The sequence below is a fragment of the Cyprinus carpio genome, chromosome B8 (assembly GCF_018340385.1).
Source record: "Cyprinus carpio isolate SPL01 chromosome B8, ASM1834038v1, whole genome shotgun sequence".
Taxonomy (NCBI): domain Eukaryota; kingdom Metazoa; phylum Chordata; class Actinopteri; order Cypriniformes; family Cyprinidae; genus Cyprinus; species Cyprinus carpio.
Window position 1 is genome coordinate 11147423 of NC_056604.1, and position 18608 is coordinate 11166030.

General features: G+C 37.3%; 4 protein-coding genes across 6 annotated transcripts; 2 read left to right on the forward strand and 2 right to left on the reverse strand.

Annotated features, from left to right (window-relative positions):
• Positions 1-254: 254 nt before the first annotated feature.
• LOC109065664 (tumor necrosis factor receptor superfamily member 14-like) lies at positions 255-2278 on the forward strand. 3 transcript variants are annotated; one of them, XM_019082653.2, is made up of 6 exons: positions 255-370; positions 578-667; positions 1490-1615; positions 1712-1867; positions 1963-2047; positions 2123-2278. In XM_019082653.2, the coding sequence occupies exons 1-6, from the start codon at positions 340-342 to the stop codon at positions 2274-2276; spliced, it is 642 nt and encodes a 213-aa protein (XP_018938198.1). In that variant the 5' UTR covers positions 255-339; the 3' UTR covers positions 2277-2278. The 3 variants fall into 3 exon arrangements, with proteins under 3 accessions (XP_018938198.1, XP_018938200.1, XP_042585566.1); XM_019082655.2 differs by having other exon boundaries at positions 1802-1867; XM_042729632.1 differs by lacking the exons at positions 255-370; positions 578-667 and adding an exon at positions 1323-1419.
• Positions 2279-3437: 1159 nt separating this feature from the next.
• LOC109065662 (ligand-dependent nuclear receptor-interacting factor 1-like) lies at positions 3438-8105 on the reverse strand. The gene is given in 4 exon segments (XM_042729630.1): positions 3438-5012; positions 5158-5388; positions 5487-7161; positions 7928-8105. Coding segments are annotated over 4 exon segments (2760 nt in total). The 5' UTR covers positions 7936-8105; the 3' UTR covers positions 3438-4166.
• Positions 8106-9046: 941 nt separating this feature from the next.
• apex2 (APEX nuclease (apurinic/apyrimidinic endonuclease) 2) lies at positions 9047-14455 on the reverse strand. Its single transcript, XM_019082651.2, has 6 exons — positions 14263-14455; positions 14067-14150; positions 13720-13900; positions 13482-13625; positions 13338-13407; positions 9047-10274 (listed from the first exon to the last, which is right to left on the reverse strand). Exons 1-6 carry the CDS (start codon positions 14375-14377, stop codon positions 9177-9179), a joined length of 1692 nt encoding a protein of 563 aa, XP_018938196.1. The 5' UTR covers positions 14378-14455; the 3' UTR covers positions 9047-9176.
• A 604-nt stretch (positions 14456-15059) lies between these two features.
• rassf11 (Ras association domain family member 11) lies at positions 15060-18391 on the forward strand. The gene is made up of 3 exons (XM_042729634.1): positions 15060-15482; positions 15823-15926; positions 16573-18391. The coding sequence occupies exons 2-3, from the start codon at positions 15824-15826 to the stop codon at positions 17889-17891; spliced, it is 1422 nt and encodes a 473-aa protein (XP_042585568.1). The 5' UTR covers positions 15060-15482; position 15823; the 3' UTR covers positions 17892-18391.
• The last annotated feature ends 217 nt before the right edge of the window (positions 18392-18608 follow it).

Here is an 18608-nt window from a genome sequence, read left to right on the forward strand (position 1 = left end):
AACAATACAATAAAAAACAGACAATAAGACCAATACAAAAAATGAATACACTGGTACTGCAACTGTTTCAAATTTTTAGTGAACAGCAGCTGTTCCGTAGCATTTTTATGCAAATTCTGTAATGAAAGCGAGTTGTTCAGTTATATTACATTGTACAGTTTATATATATATATATATATATATATATATATATATATAATATATATATATATAAAATTCTATTGTTTTATTTCTTTTTTTTTCTGGTGGTGGCGGGTAATGCACCAAAAGTTGTTTTTCCAATCGCCAATAAAAAGAAGCAAAAACTTCGCAACACCCCTAACAATTTAAGCAGCGATCATGAGGGCGACGCTTTATTTTTACGCAGTAGGTAAGTTTGCTTATACACGATGGTGTTGTGATCAAGACAATCGTCTGATTATAATGGAAATGTTTAGCAGCAGACATCATCCCTGTCGCCTGCTTAGACATGCAAACTATCGAAGAAATGGCGATTGTAGCAGTAACTAATCGTGTGATAGCATTTGACCCGTTAAAAGTTTACAGGTTAAGTGCTGTTTATTTCGTGTTTTTACAGGTTTTTATCATTTTCTCTCAATCGGAAGTACTTGTGGTCCAAATGAATACAGATCTGCTTATGGAGAATGTTGTCCAATGTGCAATCTAGGTAGGCTAACTCGATCAGATAAGTGATGATAAAAAAAAAAGTGATAAAGAAGAGAAAGTTTTTCACCTTTTCTCCCATCTCCACCATACCCCAAAAGTATAGTTATAGTTAACAGAAGTTATGAAATTGGGCCACATCTGCTATTTTCATGCAGGACGAATGATTTATAAAAATCGTTAAGATGGATGTACTGCACACTGCTGCTGACGCAGGTTATTGACCACAAGAAGACTAAATGTATTTCTTTATGTATGTAATTATGCAGGTCATTGAAAAATACATATTAACATATACCTGGAATTATCAAAAACTGATTTTAACAACAAATATTACAATACAAGCCTCTGTACAGCACTATATGAAAATAATTAGCAGTTTACTATAGCGACAGTATTTAAATGCATGTCTTTAGCTGTCTGTTTACTTAGAACAAACAATTGAAACCTCCTTACATTTGTTAGGAGGCTGCTGATTCATGTATTTGTTATATTTTTTTTTACCTTTTCAAATCATTCTAAGAAATTTACAAAGTACAGCATGTCATCTTAGTTTTGTATGGTCATTGTCAGTGTGTTGTTTGTGTGGTTAGTGGTCAGCAGGGGCTGCTTTGGGAATTCTGCCACTATATGCAGTCCCTGCACTCCAGAAGCGTTCATGTATAACTCCCACCCTACCCTCAACTGTACAACTATGGAGAACTTATGAAATCACATGCATACCTATGAACATCAACATCATCACGGACCCATAAGGTTTTTATTTTTCTACAAGATCCTTGAATGCTTGGTCACCTTAGAGTTGTGTGTTAATATTTGTTTGTAGGATCAGTAGTACGCAGTGACTGTAGCGGGGATTTAAGTACCACATGCCAACCCTGCCCTCCAGGAACATTCATGAGTGAACCCAATGGTCTTCATCGGTGCTTCACATGCAAACACTGTGCTGAAAGTATGTTTATATTTTTGTGTGTGTGTTTCTTTTAGTTTCAGAATTTGTAATTTTACATTATTGTCTATGTAAACGTGTTGCTATATGTGCTCTTAGGTCAAGGCCTTTACATCCAGAGTAAATGCACTACAATACAAAACACCATCTGTGATGTTCTTGATGGATATTACTGCATTGATTACTCAGATTCACAGTGCCGTCATGCTGAAAAACACAGAGTCTGCAGACCAGGACAAGAAACAAAAACAGCAGGTATGTTTCTCAATTTAGCAGTCTTTAACATATTTAAGTCTTCCCACATTTTAAGGTGTAATTCTGATATTTTTGGTCTCTGTATCTGCTTGCAGGGACAAAGGCATCAGATACAGAATGTGTGGACTGCGCTCCTGGGTTTTATTCTCCATCAGGGCTGAACTGCATCAAATGGACAGAGTAAGTGGTGTTATTTGTGCTATGTCTGATGTGAATTTCTGTTATTCATTCAGTATTGTCATAATCCTTTTTAAGCTGTGCAGCCAGAAATGAGATTCAGACAGAAGATGGCAGTCCTGTGAAAGATGTCACATGTGAACAGAAGCCAAAGGAAAGATACGGTCTTGTAGATTTAATTGCAACTACCTTCACAGAATTCTACAGAATTCTAAGTTCAGAAGGCCAATAGAGGTAAGTGGGGACATCATTTATTTTAACTTAATTCGTTGCCAAGTCCAAACCATTTTTTGCAGCAGCAGTCTTTTGTCATTTTAAATATAAGAACTTCTAAAAAAGTGTTAACATATAACCCTGTGTGGTTAATTTAATTGACCTGATTTGAAAAAGGCTCCACAATTTTTTTTTTTTAATGTGTCATTACATTGTAAACAATGGACATTTTAAATTCAGTGGTTTTTTTTTTGTATTTTCTCTGATGTGTAGCAAAAAAAAAAAAATAAGTGACGTATATCCAGGAACCTCCAGGTAGCATCATTTTGAGTAGCCACATTCTGAAATGCTGATATACATACAACATGTATCAGTTTATGGAGACTACCATGCTGTTAATTCATTTCAATTTTAGATTTATAGATTAGTTATTTTCTGGATCTATATGAAAGAAATTCTGATGAAAGGTTTATACCACTAATCTATATGTATGACTGGTTTACTCACAGAATTCTAAACTGCCAGCCAGCGCTGAAACCACTGGAGGTGTTGAAGTTGTCATATTGCTGTTCTCCACCGGCAGATGACATCACTTACTGACACTCAAACTTAATAGTTACTTTGGCTGTTGTCTGTAATAACCAGCACAGTATTGCTGACGAGTGTTTATTGCACACCCCTGACACAAGATGCATGTAATATTAGACAATAAAATATTAAAGAGCATACTGTATATATCAGATCATTAGCAAAAACTGATATGAGTGTACAATAACTATTACAATGCAAGCTTCTTTCTATATTGCACACTATATTCGATTAAAATAATTGTTTACAATGCACCTTGTTTGGAGAGAGAGTATAAACGCTTGGAAATAATGCTTCATTTCTTTAAGACCATATGTAATCATCATTATTTCTATGAATAAGTTATAAAGAGTGTATTTTATTTCATGACATTTTTATCCATTTGTTATTGGACATCTATTGTAACATGGCTGGCTGTGACTACCACATTTCTACGGTGGCATTGTTATTTAGAAACTATTGCTTTTATTAACATTTTTTTGATGTTAACTCATTTGTGAAACAGAATCCCTCTAAAGAAGACATATTCTTGTACTGAGACTGACAATATTGGAAAGAGATTCTGAAGATATTTCTTGTTCATCAACAGTTGTTTCAGTAACTAAATTGATTTTAATGAAATATTGCCATTACAACACAAGAGGACCTTTGTTTAATCACAAAATGTGCTGCTATAACTACAAATAAAAGGTTAATGGCAAACCCAGTGTCTGTTTTGTTATAAGCAGTGTGAAAGAGCATGACAACTGAACAAACTGAACACGGTTTTATACATTTAGAGGTTAAGAATTTAAAAAGTAAACAACTACAATTCTGACCAAAACAATTTAAGCTATCTGAAGCATGAAAACACATAAAATTGTAATTTAGCAAGGTAACAAGCAACATTTTCATCAAGTTAATAGGCATGGATGACTATAAAAATAGAGTAATTCAAACAGTATGTTTATATTATTTACAGCGTTCTTGAGTTCAAAATGTTTCAGCTAGAAGTACATTGAGTTATTTACTAAATTGCTTTTTTTTATTATGAAATGAGGCTGTTACACCACAAATTGAACTACAGAAAACAAAGTACTGATAAAAACACATAAATCATACAAAGATATAAAAAATGATAACATACTAAAAACAACTATAAATAAGACAAACACCACAAAATGCTTAGGAAGCCAAAGACTGAATAAAAAATATGACACTGAGATCTGGTAAACATTAAAAAGGCAAAACAGTTGTGTATAAACTGTATACATATTTTCTTGTACATTTTTTGGTGGTTTTCCCAGTCATATTCAGTCTGTCATGCATCGTACAGTCATAACTAAACGTTCATGCTCTGCATTCGCTCCAGCGCAGCCTCCTTCTCCTTCAGGAGATCCTTCAAACGTTCGATTCTCTCACGCCGTTTTATCTCCTCAGCATCCAGTGTCTCCAGTGTGTACAGTGACTGTGTGAGGAATGTGTCTATTTTGGGACCTTGCTGTTTATTCAAGAATGAGATGCTGGGGTTGTCCGATGCTGCACCTGATGTAATATTCACTGAACTATTAAGAGAGATCTCATGTGATGTTTCACTAGTAGAACCTTCCAACAGAGCTTTGTCTTCACATGGATTTTTTGATGAAGGTTTTTTCCCTGCTTTCTTAACAGGATCTTGGTGTTTCTGAGGTTGGCGACTCTCTTCTGGGGTTATATTTAAGCAGTTTTTTCTTGTCCCTTTGTGTGACTCAACAGCAGTACATGGATTCAGTCTGTCTTGTGAATGAAGGGATGAACTGGCTTCTGCAGCCCCCAAAACAGTTCCACAAGGACAGGCCGTGCACACCTTAGCTTTCTTAGAGCGCGGTGAGGTCTTCCTCTGATAGGAAGGTGATAGGGTAGAAGTCAGTTTTTCTTTTTGTTCAGATAAAGGAGTAAAACAGCATGTGTTACCAGTACAATCAGCTGGCATTTCAGATTGCATATGAACTTCATCAGCTGTAGATTCTGTTGTTGAACAACCCTCATCTTGACAAGCTAAACTGCTTTCAATGGGAACAACTGAACATTTAGAAGCAGGTGAAATGTTTGAGGAGCTTAGAGAGAGATTATCTTGACTCCCATCATGCTCCTGCTTTTTTCTTTTGACTGTCAGGCCTTCATCCTCGTCCATTTTTGTGTAGGGAACCTAGCAATTGAACAAAGTGTCATGAAATGAATCAATGCTGTTATTCCTACAGTCATAACTCAAGTGAAAAAATGATTGACATGAGATTTTTTAAATAGCTTGTTGCTGTATTTTTGACTGCAACTTTGACTCCTAGATCACTTGCCTGCATCATTTGCTGTATTTTTGACTGCAACTTTGACTCCTGGATCACTTTACGAAGGCCGTCTAATGTGCGTTTGTTTATGATAAGTCTCTCTGTCAGTTGATCTGGTTTTACAGTCGGCTTTGGTCTTTGCAAGCAAATTTGTACATCAGAGGTGATGCCAAATTCTTTTCTTAGCTCACAGTCAGTCTTGGGGTGATTCCTCTGATCAGAGGCTGGATTTTCACAGGCCTGAGACAGAAGAAAGAAGAATGCATTACATGTCAGCCTATTGAAATTTGTTATTTCATTAAAACTAACAAAGATGATGTTTAAATTTGGTATATTACCTTTTCAGTGTCACAAGTGGCTTGAACACAGACATTCTGGGGTGCTTCCAAAATGCTAGCAGTTTCAGCGAGAGCTGTATCATCTTGACATCTCATCTCAGATGGACTTTGGACACTCGCCAAGTCTTTATCTGCCTCCATATTTACATTTTCAGAGAGACAGCTCAAGTTGCTTCCAGCTCTTTCATTTCCCTCGATCTGCTCATCCATCTCATCGCTCATTTTGGCCGAAGCATTATTTGGACCAAACTCTTTTTCAATCTCTGCATGTGCCGGTTTTTCCCCTTCGTTCTGTGAGACAGACTTTGTGTTTGTCTGTGTGTGTTGAGCTTCCTCAGATTTGTTCTGAGAGGCAGCTTTCTCCACTCTATCACCAGCACGAGTCTCTGACTTGGGTGGAATGTATGACACAAATATTACATTAGAGTCTTCATCGCTCTCATCCACCTCAGTTTGACTCGGTGTAGGCAGATTTCCCGGGGCACCTCCCAGACACGTGGACGTTTCCTCATCATCATCACAGAGATCGATAATTTCACTCACATTTCTTTTTGGGTCTTGCTTAGAAGAGTTTGTTCCCAGAGCGGAGCTGGCAGGCAGGGCAGGAGAGGTGCTGACAACCCCTCTTTTCCCACCTTCGCTGATCATCACATCCTTGGCGATCTCTGAATTTTTCTTGGCCACAAAGTAGACTTTCCCGTTGCACATGACCAGGGCGTGGTCTTTGCCTGGGGTAATCTTTTCTTGGCTGGTCTGAGGAGGTGTGGGTTTGCTTGGCACACTTTCATTTGCCGTCCCAACTGAGTTGACATGCTTGACTGCTTTTATGGTGTCAGAGCTGACATTCGGTGTCATTACAGGTACAAGGCAAGGAGCGCATGCACCTGTTCCCTCCTGGACGACCCATTTTAAGGGAGTGTTTACTTCTTCATTTGTTTTAGGAACACAAACAGGTGATTGCAAGTTTGTAGGGGGATTTTGCAACAGGGTCTTCTGTATTTGACTTGGCTTTGTAACCGAAACGACTTGCTGGTCTGAATTTAGCTTAACAGAGTTGACAGGGGAAACAAGCACAACCGTTGGTGGACCCTTTTGAAGGTTAGGGGTGTTACTCACAGAGTTCATCTCACTCTTCATCATTGAATGTTATACCACAGTAAATGGCAGAGTCCTAACTTTCGCATTCGGAGGGATCTGCAGGAAATGACCGTTTGGGAGAACAGGTGATTTCACGGTAACAGGCAGCGTTTGGACTGCCACCATGCCCTGTCCATTGGGCCGAGGAGGTAACTGGACTGAATACTGGGAAAGCGATCGTGTTGAAAGAGGAACATGCACTGACTTTGGATTGTGAATAATGATGTCATTAGTTCCACCTTGTTGAGTTTTGACAGCGTTAGATACAGTTCTGACCTGCGGAAGGGTTTTCAGGACATACCGTCCATCTGCTATGGTCTGGAGGGCGGGAAGCCGCATCTGCGTTTGAGATGAAGCAGCAGCAGATGGATTAATCGGTTTTGCATAGGCTTTCAGTTGTACATCCACACTGTCTCTCTCTGTACTAAATGGTGTCTGATAAAACTGTCCATTTACTTTCTGGACAGGAATTAACTTCATGACGTTTTTCCCATCGGGTCCCACTGCAGGCATTGCTTGGTAATAGACTCCTGTTCCACTAAAAGATGAAGAAAAATTATACATACATACACACACACACACACACACATTAACATTATTATACAGTTACCTAAAAAACAGTTTTCAACATTGATAATGATAAGAAATGTTTCTTGAGCACCAAATTATCATATTAGAATGATTTCTGAATGATTATTCAACAATGAAGACTGGAGTAATTGCTGGGAATAAATTACATTAAAATATATTATTTTTATATTGGATGACTACAGTATTACTGTTTCTACTGTATTATTATTATTATCAAATAAATACAGGATTGGAGATCATAATAGACTTAACGTTATTAATTTCTCTTCACTTTTAACATCTTACAGATCACAAATTTGTGAATAATAATTTACGCTCACGGTTTGCATTATTTAAAAAATGTTTACCTGTAGAACTCTCTGTGCTTACCAATGTCATATGAATACATGAATTCAATTAATGCTAAAAACAAATGATGAAAATTAATGGAAGAAACACAAAGTACTTCGTCAAATCGTAACCAAGTGTAAAACTGTAGACATTAAACATCTTCTGAATATTTATCACACCACTGACGTGCACCTTTGTAGAAGAACTATCTTGTTTCTATTGATGTCTTTTTAAAACGTGTTCGGTCTTGCGCGTTTTCGGAGGTAACATAAACGCTCGCGACAAGAGGTCACCAAAACATTCGCCATTTTGGACAAGCTTAGAACGCTCGAACAAGAACACACACGGCTGTTAAAGCCTAGACGCAGAGTTGGTAAACTTACCTCTCCATCACGAATGTCTGTAGGCATTACACCTCAAGAAACACCTGTTGTCGATATTTTGTTCAGCGCATCGTTAAATTTTATCCAGCAACTTAAAATCAGATCCGTTCACAGGATGTAAAACTCAAACCGGAAATACGTTTATCAAAATAAAAGACAACCTGTTCCCTCTGAACCGTGAAAGGAAGGAAGACAAAAAGAACGAAAGATCAAGGGGGAAAAAAACGAATGCACAAGGCAAAGGAGAGAAAGGAGCAAATATTAAATCAAAAATGGAAAAAACTAAATGAGGCAGAGCAAATGGGCTGAATAATGAATGAATGAATGAAACTGAAAAAGAAAAATTAAAGAAAAGGGAAACTGTAATAGAAAGAACTAAAGAGATAACAAGCACAAGTGAAAAAGAGAGCAAATAGGAGAGAAAGAAAAAAAGTGAACAAATGAAAGAAAAGAACACAAAATACATTTTGGGAAAAATGAACAGAAAGGCAAAAGTTAATATTTCTCAAAGGTTTTACATTTAAAATTGAAAATGTTATTTTAATTCACTGCAGTTGTTCCACACATAGTACTTACCAGAACAACAAAACCTTTATATTAATAGGCTTGTATTCTCAAACAAATGAATTCCTGCTCGCCTGACTAATTTTAAACTCTGTATTGGGTCATTCAGTGTCAAAACCAAAATTGGTAGGTATATTAACAAAATCTGATTACTCTAATAAAATTTTTTATTTACACAGAGATTGGTAGGTATATTAACTAAATCTGCTGACTTTAATAAGATTTGTCGAATTAAATACCAATGGTGACCGTAAAAAAAAAAAAAAAATTACTTCTAAAAAAAAAGAATGAATGTCTATCAATAAAGAATCAATCAATCTTAATATCAATATAAATTTATATTTTGGTTCTTAACAAACCATTCTTTTGATATTCCTATTTTTAAGGCCCTATATGATCCAGAGATACTGGGATTTCAATGCGACCCCGTGAGTAATCTGGTAAATTATACACATCTTTAGTGGTCAAAAACCAGATGTGGGTCATTTTAATCTTTTAAAGAGGAATGTCTGAAGAACAAACAAATGTTGAAGCTAGTAATGTATGATACTAAACCAAATTCAAAAGAGCATTATTTATTTATCCTTTCAAATTGTTTGTTGCACAATAAAAACGTTACATATAAAACAAAAATATACAATCAAAACATGAAATATACAGTATGCATACAGATTACAGTATGATCCTACTTCCCTTTATCTACCCAGGCAAAAAAATTACACCTGGCCTGAGGATTGGAGGCATGGCCTTGAGGACGAGCGCATACGAAAAACTGGCGGCCTAAATTAGGTCCTGCTTTTTTCACAGTCCGTAAGACACAGGGCTCATTGTGAGATTTACACAGTGGTGGTTGAGGAGGCCCATGCAAAACCGCTTTCCAAAAACCAGTGCATGGCCCCTTTTTACAGTCCTTTGACTTGACTGTGGATGTCGATTCTCCTTCCACTTCATCCTGATTTTCAGTCTCCATCTCTGTTACCAAAGAAATATTGGTCTTCGTTTGCACATTGCTAGGGCAGCTTCTGACATCACTCTCACTACCTTGGCTATCCTCAGAGGATTTTGTCTGTTTCGGGCTCAAGTTTACAATGGAAGGAATCGTTGGTGTTTGTTTAGGCTTAAAGAAAGCTAAAAGACTTCCTTTAGCATTGCTTTCAGTTTTCATCTGATTGCTTCTTTTGGCTTTGGATGCATTTGCATCTTTTTCTCTACATGTAGGTCTCTTCTTTGCAACACTGTTTCCCTGTACTACAGGATTCAGGTTTTCCCGAATTTCCCCAGATTCCTGTGATCCAGGTAGACTCTCTTCAGAGACTTTAGAAACCCTCTCTTTGTCTGAAACTTTGACAAAGAAGCGTGAGAGTTTCTGCTGTCTGCCAGTGAACTCTGGCATGTGACGTGTGCACAAGGGAGGGCACTTGGGACTAGACTGGAGGGTACAGCTGAGCTGCGCCCATACAGGACAATGATCGGATCCCTCCACCTCCGGCATAATGTCCACGCCAATAAAGGCAGACTTCACCAGACAGTGGTCGGCGAAGATGTAGTCAATCCGTGTGCCATAGTTGGTCTGCCTGGCACCCGTAATCGTGGACCAGCACGTGAAGGCACTGGAGCGCATTGGGTGGAAATGGCGGAAGGAGTCGACAAACTTGCCACCAGAGGCAGATTTCTGGGAGATGTCTGTAAGGTCATCTTCAGTATTGTCATTTTCGGTCTTTTCGGCCATTCCAAACAGAAAATGATCCAGCCACTTCCTCCCTGGATTATCTTCAAAGTTATCCTAAATGACAAAACAGTAATAAGAGTAGATATGTGCTAGTATATAACTTGTGCGATAAAACAATAAATATACCTCTTCTGTGTAAATTTTAGCTTTTGTCCTATCCAGCTGCAACAAGTCATTTGCTTTGTTACCTAGTTTCTATAACTAGTGTGTAACATTGGGTGACTCCACCCATAATTAAATCTTATTGGTCCATTGCAAATACTGTTCCACATATAATTATATAAAAGGTCATTCTGTGTCAAATCAAACAAATTTCAGAAACATCCCCGGCTCAAATTTTTGATTTTGCTAATTTTTTTTCTGAAGAAAGATAGATGTATAGTGATGAAAGCCAAAATATTTTATGTCATGGATGAATATTTACTGTGTAATCCACTATTTTGTAGAGGGCCCTCAAAAGGGCAATTTTTCTCCTGAGATTCAGAGCCTAATTACAAGAGGGTAAAAATGACTGCAGAAAGATGGCAGCATCATAATGTTATTTTTACACCGAGATTGGTAGGTCTGTTAGTAAAATCTGCTAACTTAAGCAATCTTTAGTGCATTTTGTGCCAATGGAGACCCTTCAAAATTGGGGAAAAGACACTTTTCAAGTTTTTACTCCAAAGTTTGCATGCCTGTAACTCGAGAAGTATTAAAGATCTTAATGCCTTTTAGATATTGGGTCTTAACAGACTTTACTTTTGCCATCTTCATTTTTAAGGCCCTATACTGTTCGGTTCCAAAGATATTGGAATTTCAATATGGCTCCAGGAGTAAATTGTTAAAATTACATAAAAAAAAAAAACAAACTCAATTGAAAAAAAACCAAATGTGGGTCAATTTGCAAAAATATGATACTTTTCTTTTAAAGAGGAATGTCTGAAGAACAAATAATGTTGAAACTAGAGATGTATCTCATTTACTTCTGTCAAAGCAACTGCATTGAACATACCTGTCTGAGTGCCATAAATATTCTTTTTCCAAAGTTTGCAAGCCTATAACTCAAGAAGTATTAAAGATATTGCAATATGATTTTAGCTTATAGTCCTTAATAAACTTTTCTTTTGGGATCTTCATTTTTAAGGCCCTACATTGTCCAGTCCCAGAGATATGGGGATCTCAGTGAGGCTCCATTTTCAGATTGTTGAATAATTTACCTATTTTTAGCAGTTGAAAACCAGGTATTGGTCACTTTGTATACAGCTAATACTACTGTATTTAAATCAGAGTTTCTAAAGAATAAGTAATGTATAAAAAATGATGAAGTCAACAGATTTTTACTAACAAACCTACCCATCTATGTTTACAAATAACATGACGCTCAGGAAATATTCATCCATGACATTTAATATTTTGGCTTTCATCACTATATATGTCTGTTTTTCTTAAGAAAAAATATTAGCAAAATCTAAAATTTGAGCTGGGGACCTCTGGAATGACCCTAAAGTGAAGCAGCTGGGTTCCAAAAATATAAATCCCACTGATTTTCTTCATATGGAACTGAATTTTAATGATGCCTTATAAACTGTTACAGGCGGACCTAATATTTATTACGGGGTTGTTAATCAATGGTGTATGCTTCTGTTGAAGCTAACAGACCACATCGTTTCTAGTTTTTTTTTTTTTCTTTTTTTATGTTTGTGTTTAACAATGGTGAAAAAATACTTTACCCATGATTCTGTAATCTCCATCAATCAGAGAACTAAACAAGCAATAGTATAATATAATGTTCTACATGAATGCAAGTATTATTTACAGTCATGTTTGGTATCATTTGAACTGTCTCTATACGTCTGGTACAATGGTCTCAATCTTACAAGTAGACTAAAGGGTAATAGAGATCCTGAGTTTAGAGATAAGCTGATTACCCACTACCGCAAGTCATCACACAAAACCTTTCATGCAAATTACTATATGTCCCCAAATGGTGTTAACACATCTAGGCCTTAATCAATGCAAATTCTAATTGTTAGCTCTTGTCTCCATTTGGAGGATGTTGTCCTGGTCTGAAGTACTGTTGCATGTTGCAAGAGGGTCAGGCGATTCTGGTATTAGTTCAAGTGTACTTAGACTGTAAGGGCTCGAAAGGAATTCCCATTTAGGTCAACTGGATGTTGTTCAACCAACCTAAATAGGGTGAGCCTAACCTTTGTTTATTGTAATATTATTCAAGCTAAGTGTGCATGGAAAACCATGTATGGTATGACTATACCCAAGACACTATCAAGGAAAATAATGTTTGTCGGCTTATACATATACTGTAGTAGTGGTTGTGACCTCTGACTAGAGATCAGGTTGCTTTATTCAAGTGTGTACAGATCTATGGGCACTAAATAAAAGTACTTTTAGAACGAGCAAGCTTAGGAGCGGACATCTAAAATATAAGTCAGTTACCTCTGTCTAATAACCAAGACTGGCGAGTATGTGACCGTGAGGATCTCATGAGAATGCAAATTTTTGAGTTCAATAAGATTAAAGAGCTAAACAGAATAATCAGATGTCTGTCAAAACAAATTATCCTATGAAGGATCATTAATAATTGGACTTCTAACCTAAATTTGAGTTCATAATAAAATGAAAAGACTGCACATGCAGGAAAACTTCATCCACCACTGGATACCTTCGCATGGACCTTACAATTCTCAAAGCTTCCAGGGTTTGTAGTTCTTCCCCTCATTAAAGATGTTCAGTACACTGAACCATTGAGCCCCTTTTATCTTTTGGTCTGATTTTCAAATGCTTTTTTGCTTCAAATCAAAACATGTAACATAACTCTTAAGGATTTTAAGATTGATTAAAATCCTGACTGAAGATTAAAGATTAAAAAAATTATACAAAGATTAAAGATTAAAAAAAGAATGGGAAAAATACGTTCGCAGCCAGCATTACTAAAAAGTGGGCACTGTTGCACTTTATTAATCAGCAAATATATTCGAATTGTTTGTGACTGTGTTGCATTATACAGTGCAGTTTTGCTTTTACTGTGGACTTTTATGAATTGTCAGGCCTAGTCAGGACAACTGGAGTTAACAGAAATCTTGAAATAATGATGGAGGAACACGTTAAAGGACTTACCACATCATCTGGGTCACAGTGGTCTATGGGTCGATGAGAAGTGTTAACATCTCCCAATACAATCACGTGACTGAAGAGCGACAGAGGAACGGTTAATCAAACAAATAGACATCTTAGCTCTTATTTGTACGATCTCTCTCTCACCTCCCTGAGCTCAAGATGGCTTCAGCTCTGCATTGGAGGAGCTGGTAAAACTGGAGTTTGTATTGTTTTCTCTCAGGTTTGTCTGGATCAGCTCGGGGACAATACACATTAATAACGGTCAGCTTCTGTGGTCCATCTTTGCCACTAAGAGGAATAAAAAAATAAATAAGTGAAAACAACTTTCACAACATGTTAGGCTTACTAGTAAATGTCCAAAGTCTAAGATCATTAAACGTACACGAAGTGATGCTGAGTGATGACTGCCCTTCCTTCGTTGTCCAGCGCCAGAAGCTCCTCACTAGACAGCTCAACCTGGTCACCATAGCAACCAACAGCCTCTCCCTGATTGGCCAGCAGACCTGTCAATCCTTCCTCAGCCAGGAACGGAGTAGCGCTATCCTTACAGTAGGTCGCTACGCCTGGTCATGGAGAAAATCAGGTTGCTCATTGCAGACAGTGGTTGTAAACAACAAGGCTACGTTTATTTGTAAAATAATTGTAAAAATATGTACATGTATCCGGCGTTAAAAACATTACAGTTTATATTTAAAGTCACTGTACTAATGGTTCTGTATGCTGCTTTACCCGAGTATCCACTTCGTCCTCGGCTAAAACTAAAGTATGAATTGTAGCCATCAACAATTGCTGTCTTCTCATCCAACAGGTCACCTGAAAAAAATGTATGCTGAGTAGTTGAAGTTATTCAATTGTTAAGAATAGGGCACATGTGCTTTATCAACCCATTCAAAATCCCGCGTTTCATTAAAACACGTTAACTTACGGGTAACTTTAGTCTCTTGGACGCAGATTATATCGGCATCGAATGAATCCAATATTTTCTTGATGCCATTTTTAAAAGTTCGTATGCCGTTTATATTCCATGTTACAATCTTCATGTTTATCTGTCAAACAACGTCGGACGATTCAAGTTGAATGCATGTGTGAAGTAACGTTACTGACCTTTCTTTTTGTCCGTCTCAAAGGTTTTCAAAATAAAAGTCTCCACACCTGCGTTTATTCAAAATACTATTGGTTTAAAATGTTAGACGACTATGGCACTGTAACCAGTATGCAGTTTTCCACAATGCATTTTAGTATCTTGTATAATTTATTTTAAAGATTATGTCAGTGGTACATTACCACTTTTAAAAGAAACAAATATACAGAAGCCACAAGTACATGTGATAAGCACAATACATTCATGCACAAATGTTAAAATATACACATTTTTATTAGTGTTATAACTCAACCTATTTTTTCTAATGTCTGATGTTTCTGAAATTTAAGATAAATTGAAATACCTTTCAAATGGATTACGTTTAGTTAGATTCTTTTTTTTTCTAACTTGATTTTTTCCCCCCAATTGATTACCAACAAATTAAATCAAGACAGAAAATATGTATATGTAGATATCTTAAAACGTTCATCAAAATACCATTTCATATTACAAAATAAAATTTGTTAAATGTTTTATTATTTACTGATTTATTTATTTTTATTTTTTTAAATCAATGGTCACGTCATGGTGCCTGTATTTATTTTGACTAAATAGTAGCTCATATAGTATATTAATTATTTAACTGTCTGTGCTCATGTTTTCTTAAACATCTGACTGCAAGGACATAAGTATTTTTAAGATATAGAATAGATTGCAAGAAAACAAACAGCATGTTTAGTAACCGAAGCCTTCTTTTGGCCCCTGTACAAGTCAAATGTTAACGTGTTTACTCAAATTAAAAATAATTAGCATCCCAAAAAAAAAAAAATGTCTAGGGAATTTATGTACTGCACTCCAGACAAACACACATACCAACATCACAACCGAAGTCTGTTATCAGTCTTGATCTGAATGTTTACTGAAGGGAAGGGTTTGTACTTGTTTAGCTAAGTCAAGGATGACAAGAAGACTTTTCCATGTACACCAGGACAACATATACCGAACTGCCTCTTATCTAAGTGCAAGGATTTTACTACGCTTCGATTTTCTGATCCTCAAGACAGGTACAGTACATCAGAATTTAATTTTATGAACCCAACCATCTATACAACCTCATATGATAGTATTTAATTTACTTGCTAAAATGAAAGATTTATCTGTTCATATTCAAAATGCTATATTACAACATTGGCTTACTGAATGGTTATATTACTTTTTTTTTCCCTACATAAACCAGTGATCAGTAATTCGTTATTGAGTGAATACAACTTGGGAGTGAATATTTATTATGGAGTGAACAAGTCATCTTTTTTTTGGATTGACATTTTCTTGAGAATGTGACATTTTAGGCTTACAGAAAGGTTTAGACAGAAGAAACAAACATCTGATTTATTTTTCTTTTAGAATGGAAGTAAAGGTGTATGTCGAAGGAGTCCAGCGCATAGTTTGTGGAGTCACTGACAAAACAACGTGTCAGGAGGTGGTCATCGCTTTAGCACAGGCACTTGGTAAGTTAATGTCTGGGCCAACATCTTGGAGCTAATTATTTCATGAAATAACTGTCAAAAAGATAAACATGAAGAAATCATACAATTAGTCTGCAAGCATTTGCTCAAACTACTGAACATTCATAAAAAGGCCAAATGCTCTTAAAAGCCTTAAAGGGACAGTTCACCCCAAAATAAAAATTCGGTCATGATATTCTCAACCTCATGTTGTCCCAAACCTGTACAACTTTATTTATTCTGTGGAACACATCAGAAGGTATTTTTGTCCAAACCATTAAAGTCAAAATTGTTTTGGACCACAGAGACTTCCATTATATGGACAAAAAGAGTTCATATCAAAATATCTTTGTGTTCCACAGAGGACAATTTTGGAAATGAAAGAAGGGTGAGTAAAATGGTTACAGTTAATGTTTTGATTAAAAAATAATGTTTTGACTCTCCAAACAGCCAAATCCCTGACAATATTAAAGAAGTAGCTTATTCTAGCTTGTACTGTTTTGGACAATGTTCGAAAGTTTGTATTGCTAGCTCTTCTTGTGTTATATTGCCTCCTCAAGATGAAATGAGTCATCATCTGTAAGCTGCTTTGGATAAAAGCATCTGTGTTTGTCCCAAAAATATCCCTTTTAATATTGTTCTCCCTTAGGTCGCACTGGTCGATACACTCTAAGAGAAAAATTCAAAGAATATGAACGTAATGTGACTCCAGATGAACGTCTCTTGGAGTCCTTGGAGAAATATGGTGAGCAAGCTAAGGAGGTGCAGCTCACTTTGAAGCATATCGGTCCATCCCTTGGGGAAGAAACAAACCAGTCCAAAGCCCAAATGAGGCGAGCGGATGGGACAGGGAGAGCGCGAAGAGGCAGCGGGGCAATCGCCCTACACCGCCAGAGCCTCCCACCGCTGTCACACCTCTGCCTCCACTCCGACCCCCCGCCCGAGGAACCGAAGAGACCCAAGCGGAAGTCGCTAACGCTAATGGAGGAAGCATGGGGTTGGCTGGAAAACTTGGGCAGAGGCGGGAAGCAGCAATCAGGACGAGATAAGGGGAAAGACAAGGAGGGCAAAAAAGGAAATGGGCACTCAGATAACACAACCAAAATTTCCCTGGCCTCTGGGACGATGGAGCCAAGAGACAAAAAAGACAAAAATAGATTTGCATCACATCAGCCTTTGATCAGTTGCCTCGGGAACCATGGCAGATGCACTGATGAGAGTTCTGTTTGTGAGAGACAAGACGAAGAGGAACAGAAAGGCGTTGAGGAGGACCTGAAAACCTTAAATCCAGTGGTCCAAACAATCCATCAAGAGACAGAGAGTGGGGAGATTGTAGAGTTAAGAAGACTAGTTGTCCAACAACAGGCAAGTCTACAAGAACTAAAGCACAAAATTGAGTCAACGGACCAGATGATCCTTGAGCTAGAGCAGCAGCAAGCTACCAGTGAGCTTTCCGAGCTGCTTTCAGAAGAAGAGGAGCAGCTCAAGTTCTGGCTCAATGAGCTCAAGGCGGAGGAAGTATTTGAGAGAGACCTTCAGATGCAGTTCCTTCAGATAAAAGAGGAAGCTGCTGAGTGCAAAGCTACGCTGGAAGAGTACAAACAGAAACTGCAAGTGATGGACTTGAGAAACTCCCAGCAGCAAACAGGTCATGAAGATGACACTGGAGAGAATATCCAAGCAGATTCGACAAAACCTGCCCAAACAAGCGACAAAAAAATACAGATCTCCGCAGAGGATTCTTGTGGAGATGCTGGAACAAAAAGGGTGGTGACAACGCTAGAGTCCAAACTCCCATATGTGCTTGTTTCAGCAAACCAGATTTCAAATCCTCCTCTAAGTGGACCAGAAGACCTGAGGGAATGGTGGACGCGATGGTCTCAGAGCCAGAATCCAGCATCAGTGACAAAACACAAGAGAGTTCACCGCTCTGAAATCACCATACATTTGGGAAGCACCAGAGTTTAAGCACTCTGAAACTTCTGAACTCCAGTTCTTTTAGGTTTCATGGATACCTCATTTAAAAGTGTGCAAAGGCATGAAGATGTTTAAAGGTTCTGTACAGTGCTGTGCTCATAAAAAATTAAACATAATACACCTTTGATTCTCATAAAATGTTTATTTCAATTGTTTCATTCAAGACCTTTAACAAAAGTATATAGAACCTTGAGGTTCAACACAAACCCAGGGTGCTCCAGAGAATATTCATGACAGTTATAGCTTGATTTGTCATAAGAAGCACTGCTAATAGCCTCTATCCATGTAATCAAATTTCTTTGCACGTTTTTAAATTTAACTCATTACACTTCCCCCATTTCTCATGTCCTGCATACATTTGTTTTATTCAGGTTTTCAAAAAGTCCACCCAAGTAAAAGCACACATAGCATAAGAGTATATTTCAACCCACAGGTATGGGGGGTGGGGGGATGCACACCAGTATTCTCTACTTGTGGGGGGAAAAAGAGCCACCCTAACAATTGCTTTTATATTTTGGTGGCTGTTCGAGGGTAGAGACACCAATTTTTTTGTTATTTTTTTTGTGTTTTGTTTGTTTTTAGGCACCTTTTCTTTATTAATTTATTCATTAGCAGACATTAAGTAGAACTCAAAGGAAAAAAAGAAAAGTACATGTGCAGAGAAAAAGAGCTATATAAAAATGACCGCAGGCTACAAGATGCCATTAG

Excerpts from the sequence above, each read along its gene's own strand:
- LOC109065664 (XM_019082653.2), top strand. The coding sequence starts at position 340 with ATGAGGGCGACGCTTTATTTTTACGCAGTAG. Across the intron at positions 1,868-1,962 it reads ACAAGAAACAAAAACAGCAG|GGACAAAGGCATCAGATACA; the intron begins GTATGTTTCTCA and ends ATCTGCTTGCAG. Across the intron at positions 2,048-2,122 it reads AACTGCATCAAATGGACAGA|CTGTGCAGCCAGAAATGAGA; the intron begins GTAAGTGGTGTT and ends ATCCTTTTTAAG.
- apex2 (XM_019082651.2), bottom strand. The coding sequence starts at position 14,377 with ATGAAGATTGTAACATGGAATATAAACGGCATACGAACTTTTAAAAAT. Across the intron at positions 13,901-14,066 it reads AGGACGAAGTGGATACTCGG|GCGTAGCGACCTACTGTAAG; the intron begins GTAAAGCAGCAT and ends CTCCATGACCAG. Across the intron at positions 10,275-13,337 it reads ACTGTGACCCAGATGATGTG|GATAACTTTGAAGATAATCC; the intron begins GTAAGTCCTTTA and ends TTTGTCATTTAG.
- rassf11 (XM_042729634.1), top strand. The coding sequence starts at position 15,824 with ATGGAAGTAAAGGTGTATGTCGAAGGAGTCCAGCGCATAGTTTGTGGA. Across the intron at positions 15,927-16,572 it reads CGCTTTAGCACAGGCACTTG|GTCGCACTGGTCGATACACT; the intron begins GTAAGTTAATGT and ends GTTCTCCCTTAG.